The sequence below is a fragment of the Lates calcarifer genome, linkage group LG15 (genome assembly GCF_001640805.2).
Source record: "Lates calcarifer isolate ASB-BC8 linkage group LG15, TLL_Latcal_v3, whole genome shotgun sequence".
Lineage (NCBI taxonomy): Eukaryota > Metazoa > Chordata > Actinopteri > Centropomidae > Lates > Lates calcarifer.
The window spans coordinates 11,263,985-11,278,739 of record NC_066847.1 but is presented as its reverse complement, the minus strand read 5'-3'; the positions used below and the strand labels follow the sequence as shown (position 1 = coordinate 11,278,739).

Genomic DNA, 14,755 nt, shown 5'->3' with positions numbered 1-14,755 from the left:
AGACAGAAATACTCTCAATGCTTGACATAAATCACATTATTTAGCCTGTGTTAATCTCTTTTTTTATGCATCCTCATACACTTCACATCCAGTCCAAGAATTCATCATACTAACAAATAAAGAACCATCTCCTCCTCCTCCTGTTATCTTCATTGTGGCTAAGCTTGCATAAGCAGTACCGTCCACCAGATGGCGCTCACACTAATCCATTCATTTACATTTGTCGCTGTTATCACCCCTCACCACTCAGTCAGTGTTGGCCTGCTTCACTCATCCAACAGGTTAGTCATTTCCTCTCTAAAGATCTAAACTTTCCAGCCTAAACTTCACACTGTGTGTGTGTGTGTGTGCTGTGTGGGCCCATCCAGTACTCTCTGCAGCGCACCAGTACTTCTTTTTGTGCCTTGCTGTGGCGCTGTGTGTTTATTAATTAGATTGTTTATTTTCTGGCTGAATATTGTCTTTCTGTTGATTTCTGTCGTGTCGCCAGGTATTGATCAGTCTGTGTTTTTTCCCTTTTTTTCAGTTGTTTGCTGACGAGCTTCGGTAAAAAGTATTTTAGATTTAAAAAAAAAAAAAAAATTCTCCCAAAACAAAAAGAGACAGATCCCTGTCCGGTTAAGATGAAGTGCTCATTGAGAGTCAAATGGTCAAATGGGAGAAAGTTTTGATACTAATACTGCAGTGTGGCTCGTGTGTTTTTTTTTGTATGAAGTGGATGAAATGTTGTACATTTATGCAGAATATAATGATGTTGCACTTTGGTCTCAGTGCGTAAAACTGATCCTTACTCCAGTAATTACATGCAGTGCTGTTATATCATTTTAGGTGTGTGCTTTAGTCAACTCAGGAGCAAAGGTCTGTTTGTCCTTTGGCTAACGATTTACACCCTCTGTCGGCCTGGGTTCATACGTGACTGTGCATAGATACAACTCTGCAGCTCCACACGTTGTTTCCTGAAACCATCAAGAAACTTTTGGTAAAACTGTGTCAGTGAGTGGAAGACGCATCATCTCTACGTGTCACTTCATTTGTCAAAGTCTCATTCTTATGTAACAGCAGCCATTATCAGACAGACAGTTCTCACAACACAGGAAGTGTTTTCCAGTCAAACAGCAACATGCTGCAGTGGGTGAATGCAGAATGTGGAGGGCAGCAAAGTAGTGATGCAGGCTTCATCAAACTGTCTGATATCAAGAATCACTGACTAAATCTGCAATACACTTATTACATAAAATGAGAATTTATCCTAACCTAGAAAGGCAACACTCTCTAATATGTCACTCTTTAAAAGGTTTACTGTATAAGCTGTGACTCACAATTAATAAACCATTGTCATAGATTAGTTAGAAGTCATTAAAATTAACAACGTTTAGGTTTCCAGGTTGTGACTGGTGTTAATCCCCCTCCATTATGAAACTCATTTAGTCTTTTTAGCTCTTTAGTTTATTATGTATATTACTCCAGTGGACCTCTGCTGCAGGCCATCTGGACCAAAACTAATTTATTAATAACTTTTATTACTGCTCCCTTGAATTATTGTCAGTGCCCTTTATGAATGACTTATTAACATTTATAATTGTAGGTGATTAACTTGCTTTTGCTTTTGACCTATTAGAAAGTCAGAAAGTTTTATCAGTGACTCAACTTGGCAACACAAAAGTTCCTCTAATTAAGGCTTTTAACTGATTTCTAAAGCATAAGTAAACCATTTATTTACCATTAATGAAGGCGTTGGTTACAACTTATAAAACAAAAAACATAAAAGAGGGGAAGACTTCAGTTGTTAAATTTGACTCGATGCAGACTTTCTCCAGGAGATGAGGAGACACCAGTATGGATGTAGAAGTAAAATAATGGTAAAAAATAAATAAATACACATTTTCTACAGACCCCCTGAAATTCCCTATGGGTCCTTTGGTTGTCCCTAGACACAGGTTTGTGTGACACTGTTGTTAATTTGGTTGTACTCTTTTGAACAGTCCAGATGTCTGAAACACGGTTGATTAATCAAATGATTTTTAGTCTTAAAATGTTGACATGAAAATAGTGAAAACTCTGTATAAAACTTTCCCAGATCCCAACAGGACATCTTCAAATCTTGTTGGTCCAAAGCCAGGAGACATTTAATTTACCACCATGAAATAGAGAAGGCATCAGATGATCACATTTGAGAAACTGGACAGAACAAATATTTGTTTTTTTTCCTTGATAAATGAGTTAAACAAATAAATGCTAAATTTGCTAAATCAATCTGTCAATCACTCAATCAAATCATGAACTGACTGTTGAACCTCAGTATAGAGTAGGGTGAAAAGTATTTCACAGATATTCAGTCCCTAGTTTGAGGTTGACAGTGTGTCAGTGTGAGGTCAGGGTTAGGATTGTATAATCTGCAGCGTCACTTTGTACTGTAGTGCACTCTGAGAGTTAAGTGTCATTACCGATCTATTGACATAAAGGTTTTCCATTTTTAGCATCCTCTTGGCCCAGTCAAGTTTGTCCACCTACACTAACTCAGCAAAATCATCCATCTGTTGCAAGCAATGGAGACACTCCAAATGGTGTGAGTGGGAGGAGAGATGAGGGGGCAGCTGAGGGGTCACAGGGTAAAAATGAATGAAAGTGGCTCAACTAGGCTCGTTCAGGTGACACGGCACTGAGAGAATTACAGGTGCAAAACGTGAGCACAGGGAAAAATAAAGACAGAGGAGGAAAAATTACAGAAAGAAATAAGATAGACTGATAGAGAGAGAAGCAACTGAGCAGTGGATTTAAATCATTTAATGGATATGGGTAAGTAGACAAAAGCCATTTTTTGTATTGAGGGGTTACAACAAGTTTTGTACATTATCATACAACCATAGCATTGTTAAGAATCCATGATTTATGTAGCTTTATAGTTCATTTGAACTGCAAGTACAAATGAGTTTTGTGCAAGGTTAATTAGGTGTTAGTGTCTTAATTTAGCAGCTAATTATTTGTCATTTTCCAGCAGCCGTGACCAAGCAATATCAAATTATTACACCAAACTCTATACAGTTGCAATTGCCCCTTTCTAGCAACAAGGTCAGGTAATGCCCTGCTGTGGCATTTGTTAGATGCTTTTAAACTTAAGTGCAGTCGTAGTTAAACAAAAATCTGCCCTCTTACCCCGGGTTCACTGATCAACTACACACTCACACTCTGACCTGCGTTCATGTAGGAATGTGACCCACTGCAAACAGGTCACTCCTGATATATTGCGACCACACCCATCACCTGGTTCACCTTTCTTATCAGTCGTAAAGGTTGCGTATTGACTGATATTTTGCAACATCTGTATCTTTGACCTGCTTTATTTATAGTCAGCCTTCCAGTAACAGGTACCTGTAGGTGAGTGTGTGTGTCTGTGTGTTTCCATGTGTACACTCTGGGATGTGTCAGAGGAGGATCTCAGTGGGACACGTAATGATGTGTGCAGCAGTGCGGCAGAACTGGGTCACAGGGAGGTGGAGAGAGAGAGAGGAAAAGACACGAAGAGAAAGAGGGAGAAAATACTGACAGCCACCGAATCCACAGGATAGAGGGGCTGTGCGTTTCCACATTATTCTGCAAAACCTCTAGTCACAATTTTCATCAGGGAGTTTCTGCTGCAGACTTTAAGGTTCGCCCTTCTCAGTTTTTGTTTGCAAAGGACTGTGGAACAAGTAGTAGAACCACTAATATAAAGCATGGCACCAGACATTGGTTAACAAATTACTGATTATCAGCAAATTAACTTTTCCACCAAAATAGATTTACAGAAATCTCCTTTGTTAGATTCCTGCTTTCTTCACCTCACCTTCCATTCTTCCTCCCCTCCTCTCCCCCTTCTTTGTCATCACCTCCTCACTTCAGTTGTGCCGTTAGCACCGACCTTGTCTGTCAGGCTCTCCTCACTGGTCTTTACTCTCTGCTCCCTTGTGGTGGCAGATATTGCAGGCTTGACTGACTGTGACATCCTTTAAAATGGATGGCATTGTACTGGCTCAAAGCCCTCAGCCAGGTACCACAATGCTTTGCACAAGAGACATGGGCTCCATTTACTGGTTTGTACTCTTGGGTTTTATGCAGCAGCAGTGACAGGTGGAGTCACTGGGAAAGGGAAAATGTATTTGTAGAAGAATTGCTTTAGTGTGGTGAAATATTATGCAATAAAATAAGACTAGATCACAAAGTTATTTCACTTGTTTTTTAAGGGAATGTGAATGTCTGGACCAAATTTCAAGACATTTCACTCAAAACCGTAAATGTCAGGCACTAGAGGAAAAGTCAAAATATCACCACAGTCATTAGGATTCATCCTCTTGACACCATGAATATTTATACCAACTTTGATGGCATCCCATCCAATATTTGTTAAGATTCTGGAACAAAGTGGTGGACCAACCAACAGGCCGGTTTTTCCATTCCTAAACATGCTGGTAACATAACTAACAATAATGTACACTACCTGATAACTGAATAATGTGACTTTAAAGCTGCTCTAATAAATACTTTGCAACTTGAATGTTTTGGTTCGCTCTCACCACCCTGATCAACCTCCAGCAGCAGCTGCTGTCAGTGAAAAAGCTCTGACAAATCTACTGTACTCTACATGCCCAGCACCAAATGGCACACAGACAGAGTTAGCAACATGCTGGTGAGCATATTATCAGCTAAAGAGCCAGATATTTCACACAGAGGCAACTGAAGAGGAAAACAGTGCTGGAAAGAGAGTGAATAATGGACTTCAATGCATCAAGTAGCCAGAAACAAGACTCCAAATAAATACTACTGTAGCTCTGTGTCTGCTGGAAGAGTTGGTACCATTTTAGATCGTTGTTTTTCATGATAATCTATTCTGATAATCCTATCGATTCATGTACTGTTTGTTCATGGAGAGTTTGTTGGCACTGAGGTTTTCAGGATGGAAAAGAACATGTAGCTCCTACACTGACAGACTGGGCAACAACAAAAACACAGTCAAATCAGTCTCCATTCAGTCTGAATGGCTCTTCTGAGAATGCAACATGTCTCAGTTTTCCTTCATTCATTTGCCAATAGAGAAAATTTGAAATTGTGTGTAAAAATCTGAATCTTGACTGAGTCCTTTTAGTTGTCTGTGAAACAACCTGCCTCATATTAAAGGACTGTAGGAGACCTTTGTTTCAAATGTCAGTATAAAATCCTTTAGCCTTCTTTTCATTTAAAATCTGTTGTGATTAGCTGCCATATTTATCTTTGCTCTTCCTGCCCAACACATAGTAGAGGTGTTGTTCATCATTAACACAGAAATGACACTTGTTTTTCTGTTTGAGGTGTTGTAGTTCATTTGTACTCACAGGTGGAGTTGGCAGTAGAGTTATCTTGACTGTCTTCACCCTGCTGACAACATTTGTCTGTCACTGCAGCTCTCATCAGGCGCTACTCAGAGGCGATGACACTCCCGGACTCTTTCATCCAGCGCCAGCAGCTGGACGCCAGCATGGCTGACACCTTCCTGGAGCATCTCTGTCTGCTGGACATCGACCAGGAGCCAATCACAGCGCGCAACACCAGCATAATCTGCACCATCGGTGAGTGAGACAACCGTTCGCAGACAGCCAGTCTCAGTTTCAAGTTTGTTTTCTGGCAACTGTTGTATATCATTGCTGGACCCCTGTCAGACAGCCAGCTCCCTCAGTTTGCCTTCAGTGTGTTGGCAGGGCCTGATTCTTGTTGGTTGTGGTGCTTTTCAGCTCTCGCTGCTTCTCTACTGCCCAGAAAAAGAGAAAACGATTAGAAGGAAGTACAATATACAAATTGCTTCTTAGTTGTCCAGAGCTTTGATTCTCTAGATAGTGGCTTTGATTCACGAACAGTCATTTTCATCACTGATTTCTGGGCAAATAAAATATCAGGAAAATATCCAAAAATAATGAAAACATCCCATTTTATAGTCCGAGCTGACATTTTCAAATTCAACATCTAAAGATTCACGATTTATTTTCACAGAAAACAAAGAAAAGATGCAACTTGTCATGTTTGAGAAGCTGTGACTTTCAAATATTTGTTGATTTTGCCTGAAAAATAACTCAAACAATTACCAAATTTGTTCATTCTCATTCTAACGCTGTCAATAGACTTATTGTTTTGGCTCAGCCTCTCTCTTACTCCTCTTCCTTTCAGGTCCTGCATCCCGATCGATCCCCAAACTCCAGGAGATGGTCAAAGCAGGAATGAATATCGCTCGTCTGAATTTCTCTCATGGTTCACATGAAGTATGTGCACTTCGTGATTATGTCTGTCTGCCCTTTTTCTGCAATTACAGAATTTGTACACACACGTTTTGGTCTTTCATTCAGCAATGCATTGATTTTGTGTCTCTCTTTCTATTTTTGTCTGTCAGTACCACGGTGAAACCATCAAAAACATCAGAGAGGCAGTGGAGACAGTTACCTCTGACCCCTTGTATTATCGTCCAGTTGCCATCGCCTTGGATACGAAGGGTCCAGAGATCCGCACGGGATTAGTGAAAGGGGTGAGCACATAATGCTTAGTGTATCAAATAATCTAAACCTAATCAACCAGTCACATGCAGTCAGGTGTAAGAGGTGAAGAAAACATGTTGACTGCTTCATACAGGACATGTCTGCTTTTCTGACTGAACAGGCTCTGTTGGCACGTGTTTATTTTCTTTATCATCATCATCAGATTGTGTTGTCCTTTGTGCTGCTGTTGCATGATGTCTGCTTTGATGAACAAATAACACCAAGCTGCTTTAAACCTCTTCATGCCTTGATTAGCTTACAAAATGCTCTGCATGACGTGCAAGCTGCAGACTGTCGCTTGCTGTGTCTCCTTAAGTATGTTTAGTAGCTTAATTTGGAGATAAAGTTACCACAGCTATTTAGCCACACACATTGTAAAACACACCTGCTTGTTTAAGTGCAGTGTGGTATAGGTCAAACAGACAGTGGTTACATTTGGATCAATGAGATGCAGGTTGTGATTTTGCAACAGCAAACAGAGACAGATTCTCTCTCAGGATGAAAGGACCAAATATTTGATCTGAATTGTTTTGAGCACCATGAGCACCATGTTTGCCAACAGAAAGAGGCACATCAACATACTATAGATGACAACATCTTAATGTGTGAGGGTTGCCACGTTGTAATTGTGACGTAGAAGTAGAGAATATATTTATTTTTAAATAACAGCAGAGCATGAATTGCAGCTTAACACATTTATTTTTTCCTAAATGTATTTTTGGTTCTTATGTTCATGGTAAACAATACTCAGGACTGTCTACATGTCTGTGTAAAGTACACAGTCTCCAGAAACTGTACTCACACCACCAGTTCTACCAGTAGAGATGATTTCTTTGAAATACATTTCCTTGAAACAACTAGTGATGACGCATACATGATGACACCTCTCATGGGTTTGTGAGGACCAGTGTGTTGACATAGAAATGCTGTTTAAAAATAACATCTCCCAAGAGCACCTTGCTTTTAAGGATGCATTGATAATAGAGAGATGATAATGGTGTTTACCTAAAGGCAGCATTAATTTCTTTCTGGTGTGTGTGTGCATGTGCATTTGAATAGAAAGTGGAGGAGGAGGTGGAGCTGGTAAAGGGCAGCCACGTTCGTGTGGTGACAGCAGAGAGTGACAAAGACAAAACAGATGGAAAGATTATCTGGGTGGACTATCCCAGTCTTCCCAAAGTCCTGACGGAAGGGGGAAAGATCTACATTGATGACGGCCTCATTGGACTCAAAGTCACAGGAACAGGTAACAGACATAACACTGACTTTAACAAACCTGTAGAAGCACACCTGTCTTACCTTTGTGTTCAAATACTACTACTACTAACATATAAACAAAAAAGAACAGTATATAATATGTGCATGCACATGCATATACATACCTGCAGACATACATGCACACACAGTATGCATACACACACTGATACAAACAAATGCATATATGAATACAAATAGTCTATACATATAACTACACACTGTTCCTGTATACACAAAGATTAACTGTCCTGCTTTCCATGAATCTTATATACCACCTCCCATTTTATTTGCCTTATTATCTATACAAAGTCCCTCTTGTCCTACGCTGTGTTTTGTTGATGCACTACATCACTTCATGACATTATTGTCTTCAAATGACCACTCCATTTGGTCCCATAATAATCAGCCCTGTCTTCTATTGTGAATGAGATTTTTTTTTTTTTTCAAATAAGCACATCTTGCTTAGCCAAATAACCCATTAATTTTCACCTCGGACCTCCCTGTATTAATTCTGAACTAAAAGGATGAAAAGCATGACTGTTCTTTCACATCTTGTAGTTGTGATATAACAGGATGGGATCCAGATTCTAATGGCTGTTTTAAATGACCTCTTACTTTCCTTAACTCTTTTGTAGGACCTGACTGGGTGGACACGGTGGTGGAGGCCGGCGGGATGCTCTGCAGCCGCAAAGGCGTCAACCTCCCCGGCTGCGACCTGATCGGCCTGCAGGCGGTCAGCGAGCGAGACGAGGCTGATCTGAGGTTCGGGGTGGCCCAGGGTGTCGACATGGTGTTTGCCAGTTTCATTCGTTCTGCACAGGATGTCAGGGAAGTGCGGCGGGCTCTGGGCGCGCATGGACGAGAAATCAAAGTCATCAGCAAGGTGGAGAGCCGGCAGGGAGTTCAGAAGTGAGTCACCGAAAAACGCCTCTGAATTAAAACCATTTAGGCGCAGTTATTTTGAGAGATATAGTAGCTGAAGGCAGTGAGTTTTTCATAATGAGGCTGTGACAGAGCCTATAAATTCACCGCTGATGGTGATCAGCCCCTCCTGTGGACAGCCAGCTGTCAGTGATGGATGGACATATGTCAGCTCTAGATGTTACACATCTATGATAAGTGCTCTGTGCGGCTGTCTGTGAGTTATAGCTGCCACTTAATGTATCTGACACAATTTATGTTACCACTTTCTCATCTCCATTACTTATCTCTTTCTTTCTCCTCCTGCTCACTGCCTGTTGACAGTGTGTAACTACAGCTATAATTTAATGGGATTTTTTTTAGATTGGATCGTAAAGATTAAATTTTACATGATTATGACGCTACCTATCAGCAAGTCTTGTTTTACGTCTCTTCCAGCTGTATTTTTTTCTTAAATCTGTGTCCTCATCACAGCTTCCTGCCATCATATGGATTTGGATGTTGTCCAGATGATTTCGGATTTAGATCACAATGCAGCACTATCCTCAATATGTTTTCAAGATCCAGAGGCAATTGACAAAATCCTGCATTTGAACGTGTTCTGGATAATGCATGAAAACAAAGTGCTGTCATTGTTTTTGTCCTCACTGCCTCTGCTTTCTGATCCCTGCTCATTCCCCTGTTTGTGCTTCCATCCTCCTCTTTTTTATCCCAAACACCGAATCCTTCCCCTCCTCATCTTCCGCACCTAATCTTTCTGTCAGTTTTGAGGAGATCCTGGCTGAGAGCGATGGTGTGATGGTTGCCAGGGGCGACCTAGGGATCGAGATCCCAGCGGAGAAAGTCTTCATCGCCCAGAAGATGATGATTGGGCGCTGCAACTCTGCAGGCAAGCCCGTCATCTGTGCCACACAGGTCAGAGCCGGACAAAAACAAACCCAAACACACACACACACACATGCAGAGAAGGATGCAGACGTGGTAAAATATGCAGATTTAGACTCCTAACTACAGTGTTAGCCAATCAAATGTCACATGGTTCAGAGTAAACTAACATTAAAACCTAACAGGCTCACATTAACCTTACACTCCTGCATAATGCACTCACACAAACGCACGCTCACTTGTCCAATAAATTCATCCTCAAACACACACACACACACACACACACACACACACACACACACACACACACACATACATTTCTTCTCTTTCATACCCTTCTCTCGTTACACACACACATGCATGTGTGCTCCTGCAGTCATGTTGAGTCACAGTGCTATATCTTGTTTATGCTACAGCTCTTGACTCAGAGTGACAGCAGTATAGCAGGTTTGCTACTCGAGACCTGAGCCCACAAACAACACCCACTCACATACACTAATCAGCATTAGCTGTAGCTTCTGAACTACTACAAAAATGCGGTCTCTCAGGCAACGCCGCGAGCTATCTCATTTTCCAACTGTCTGCCTCTCTTATTGACTCATAATACTGAGTCTGCGGCATGTCAATAATGATCTCGGAAAGTCATACTCGCCTGCCTCTGCCTAAATGATCTCTCATTTCTCCTCCACTGGTGTCCATTCATCCACAGAGCCATTATGTCCTTACTTCTCCCTGAAGCCTTTATGCCTCACGTCACTTTCTCATCTTGGACAAATATTGACATATGAAGATACAAAGCAGCAAAACAGATTATTTTTAATGCATTAATTGATCACATCCCTTTACAGTGCCTGATGGAGACATTTAGGTTCTGGCTGAAAAGCTAATGTGAAGCTAAAGTAATTTGTGTGTGTGTGTTTGTAGATGCTTGAGAGTATGGTGGCCCACCCACGGCCAACTAGAGCAGAGAGCAGTGACGTCGCTAACGCCGTGCTTGATGGAGCCGACTGTGTAATGCTATCTGGAGAGACCGCCAAGGGACTGTTTCCTGTGGAGGCAGTGGCGATGATGCACTCGGTGTGTGTTTCTGTGTGTGCAAGATGTCCATTCTGTTAACATCTGACTTGGTGCTCCCTTGATACCCTCCCACCCCCCGACCCCCAACGACTCCCCCCTCACTCTCACGTTCTGTCTCTGTCCCTCAGATCTGCAGGGAGGCAGAGGCGGCCATTTTCCACCAGCAGCTATTTGAGGAGTTGCGTCGCCTCACGCCTCTCTCCTCTGATCCCACAGAGGTCACAGCAATTGGAGCTGTAGAGTCCTCCTTCAAATGCTGTGCTGGGGCCATCATAGTCCTCACCACTAGTGGGAGGTTTGTATGCAAACCCTATCACCAGACCAAGAAAATCAGAATTGGACAATTCCACAAAACTTGGATTACTTAAATTACTTTAATGACATTTTTTTTAGATTGATACCACTCTCATGTACATACATTAAATATGTTTCTGGAGCCAACAGCTGGTTAGCTTAGCTTAGCATAAAGATCAGACTCAAAGGGAGTCAGTTAGCCTGGTTCCTGACTTGGAGATGCTAATTTTCCTTTTTACTTTATGCTCATGATCTGTTTTTGTTTGTTTGTTTGTTTGTTTGTTTTAGCTTTGGACAGAGTCAGGCTAGCTGTTCCCCCATCTTTCCAGTCCTTGTCCTAATTTGCAGCTGGCTGTAGCTTTCTCATAGCAACAAAACAAATACTTGTAAATCCCAAGATGACTAGTTCTTTGAGGTTAGGGAAACATTATGGTTGTGGCAAATAAACTATGGTTAAGCTTTGGTTAGGATGCTGGATGTTTTTTCTGCATAAAAAGCACACTACTACACGCTTTGGTGCTGAACTTCAGTAATGGACACATAGGTGCTGAATTGTCACATTTTAATGTTATTCCTGTTATTCCTACTGGGCTGGTGTTTACACTTAAATGCATGCACATTTACTGTAGACTAATTCCTGCAAGTGCCAGACCTGAGTAAACATTACAACTGCAGTTTTTGGTTTTCTCGTATTCACTCTGCACAAACATTTGGTCTACAGACTCTTTAAAAGGTTGTAGCAACAGATGTTAGTCTTTTATCCCAGAGCAGAGCTACATATTGAATATTGCAGCGCTGTTTCCTGTCTTTGCATCCTCAGGGGTAGAGATTTGTTGACTATAATGTTTATTGTTTGTCCCTCATGTTTTTATGTATTTTTGTGTGTTCTGAGTGCTTGGTTTTTAAACTCCCCTTTCTGCTGCAGCAAAGATTTCTCCATATATCTGAGGAAAACCCTTGTGTATATACCGCTGTGTGAGTCAAGAAAATAATGAATGGAGATTCTTTCATGCATGTGTTCTGCACTTAACATCCAACCATGTTCTGTTACATGTATTAAACTGCCGAGATACAGTTGAATTTAGATCAGGGTGGCAAGAGGAAAAAGTCTAAGTGGCCTTGAAACAGGGTTTATTAATGATGAATGGATGACAAGGAGCTTCAGTCACAAACTGGCTAGTTTTTCAATAGGAGCACTATCTAAAGCAACATCTGCATTTAGATGTATTAGAAAGCATCAGATTCAGAGCAAAGTGTTAGCATTACCAACAACCATCAAACTAAGGAATATCTTTTAGAAGAATGTTGTTTGTCCCTTAGAGAAGAGTTCAGGGAGTCTATGCCAGGGAGCTTTAAGGCTATTCCTGAAACTCATGGTGGCTCATCATCTTTCTAAGATGCATGACTGGTTTTTCCTTTAATATGTCACCCATTCATTCAGACATTGTCCATTTGCGTCAGCAATTGCAGTTTACTTTCCATCCTCATCCCTGTTTTCCCCTCATCTCTGCAGATCTGCACATCTCCTGTCCAGGTACCGCCCTCGCTGTCCTATCATTGCGGTCACCAGAAGTCCTCAGGTACAGTCTGCGGCTGTGAACTGAAATACAGAACTTTCCTTATGCTCACTAGCAGTGCATTTTTACTGCCAGAAACATGACTTGATTGTTGATGACTCACACTTTCCAAAACAGAACAATGTGTGATGCAGTCGGCATTTACTCTCACTATCTCTTACTGTGAATAGTGACAGTGCTAAAGATGCCAGATCGGTCTCACTGAGAATATTTATGACTGATACTTAACTGGAGTCTATTTCTATTTTATTGAACTTGTTACAGAACTTTTTGTTTTAAAATGTGTCATGAAGCTGTTTAATGTAGGTCATGATTACCTATGATTTTAAAATCTTGTGGAGTTAATCCACATAAGAACCCCCCACATGAACACACACACATCTTATAGGCTCCACATGGAGGTCAGAGTAGCACATCTGGACCAGGTCCAGCAGTGGACTGCTGCTGGTGTGGGAACGTATGGGAGCATGATCCTGTGATCCTATGAATGGCAGCACTCACTTTGATATTAATTTTGATAGATTTAAACAAATTCTGGATGAAACTCTGCCCTCATTCTCATCTCTGGATGAAACTGAATTTTTATGCCTCCATACAGGCGACTGTCAGAGTCAGAGGCAGTGTGTTTTTAGTTTGTCTGTATGCTCCATTCTCGTGAATGCAAAAGATGAAATGTTGCATTTTGGTGGTCAAAGGTCAAAGGTCAAAGGTCAAGATCACTGTGACTGCACAAAATATGTTTTTGGCCATAATTCAAGAATCCACATGCTAATTAACTGCAGCTCAGCTGGCTGGCAGAGGCATTAGGTTAATTCTAGTTAAAATATGTGTATGTTGCTGAAAAGTGGTTATATGAGACTTGATCTTTAAAAAATCATGTTTATATTGATGCACACATTTTAACACTGGTGGAAATAAGGAACCTGTTTTCAAATGAAGGTGATAATTATTCCTGAGAAAAGGTTTGTACAAAAAGAAGACAAAAGCATTACTAAAACCTTATTAAATAGTGTCCTTCATCTTTAACCAAAATAATCATAATCAAACTCTATCAATGATTTTCATATAAACATATTTATACATCATAGAATTACAGGCTATTATTACTTTTCTGGAATAGAAAAAGATACAATGTCTTTGTCCTGAGGGTGAAATTAGAAGAAAAGGTCATTCTGTGATTTAAATCAGAAGGGATTATCCTCTTGGGAGCATGAAAATGTTCAACCAATTTCACTGTATTCTGCCCAGTTGGGTGAATGAAAGGTGTATATTTTGGCCTGATGGTCGTGCCAGAGGAAAACTTATTAAGTGTCCACAATGGAAAGGTTTCATCCACTGGGGAGCATGAATATGAATATCATAACTCACATCCATACTAAGGTCAGATGGTTTCACTGCTTTATTTAATTTATGGAGTCATCTACATCTTGAATGAACAGACACAAAGATTCATGATGAAACCATTGCTGAACCTTCACTTCAACACCTCACTGTCCTTCTCCTCAGGTGGCCCGTCAGTCCCAGCTGTTAAGAGGAGTGTTTCCTGTCCTCTTCCACCCTCTGCCTGCTCCTGTCTGGGCCGATGATGTCGACAACAGGGTCAACTTTGGCATGGACATAGGTCTGTGTGTGTGTGTGTGCTGTTTGTCTCCTTGTATTAGCCTGCAAAGTCATAATGCTATGATACCCTCTTACTCACACTAGCTCTGTGTTTCCCTCCACTCACCTCCACAGGCAAAGCAAGAGGGTTCTTCAAATCAGGCGACATGGTGATTGTGGTGACAGGCTGGATCCCTGGGTCCGGTCACACTAACATTATGCGGGCAGTCAGTGCCCCATGACAACCTGACCTGACCTGGACTCTCAATCTGACTGACATGCTGACTGGAAAGTGTTAGGGTCTCTTTAAGACAGTTCCTCTAAAGAACCGTCCCCTAAAATTAAAATAATCATTGTCACTGATAAATTAACAGAAAACATCAAACACTTGCCACTGGAACTGGTCTCATGAATGTTGAATTTGTGCATAACATGTTTTAAAAGCCATGACTCCCTCCAAATAAAACTTGAAACATTAACTGTAACACACTGTTCTCCTGTTCATGAAGCTGCACTAATTGAGCCGTCCAGCCTCCTCTTTTCATCTCTCTTATTTGTGTGAGTAATATCGAATTGAAAGTGAATATTGTCTCTTTGCCAGCCATTGTGGAA

General features: G+C 41.1%; 1 protein-coding gene across 2 annotated transcripts; it reads left to right on the top strand.

The window, feature by feature from the left end:
• The first annotated feature begins 129 nt into the window (after window positions 1–129).
• Window positions 130–14,628, top strand: pklr (pyruvate kinase L/R). 2 transcript variants are annotated; one of them, XM_018680412.2, is made up of 12 exons: window positions 130–281; window positions 5,415–5,579; window positions 6,172–6,263; window positions 6,392–6,523; window positions 7,593–7,779; window positions 8,426–8,699; window positions 9,476–9,626; window positions 10,521–10,673; window positions 10,802–10,968; window positions 12,481–12,547; window positions 14,051–14,165; window positions 14,279–14,628. In XM_018680412.2, the coding sequence occupies exons 2-12, from the start codon at window positions 5,441–5,443 to the stop codon at window positions 14,383–14,385; spliced, it is 1,584 nt and encodes a 527-aa protein (XP_018535928.1). In that variant the 5' UTR covers window positions 130–281; window positions 5,415–5,440; the 3' UTR covers window positions 14,386–14,628. The 2 variants fall into 2 exon arrangements, with proteins under 2 accessions (XP_018535928.1, XP_050931955.1); XM_051075998.1 differs by having other exon boundaries at window positions 130–993.
• Window positions 14,629–14,755: the final 127 nt, after the last annotated feature.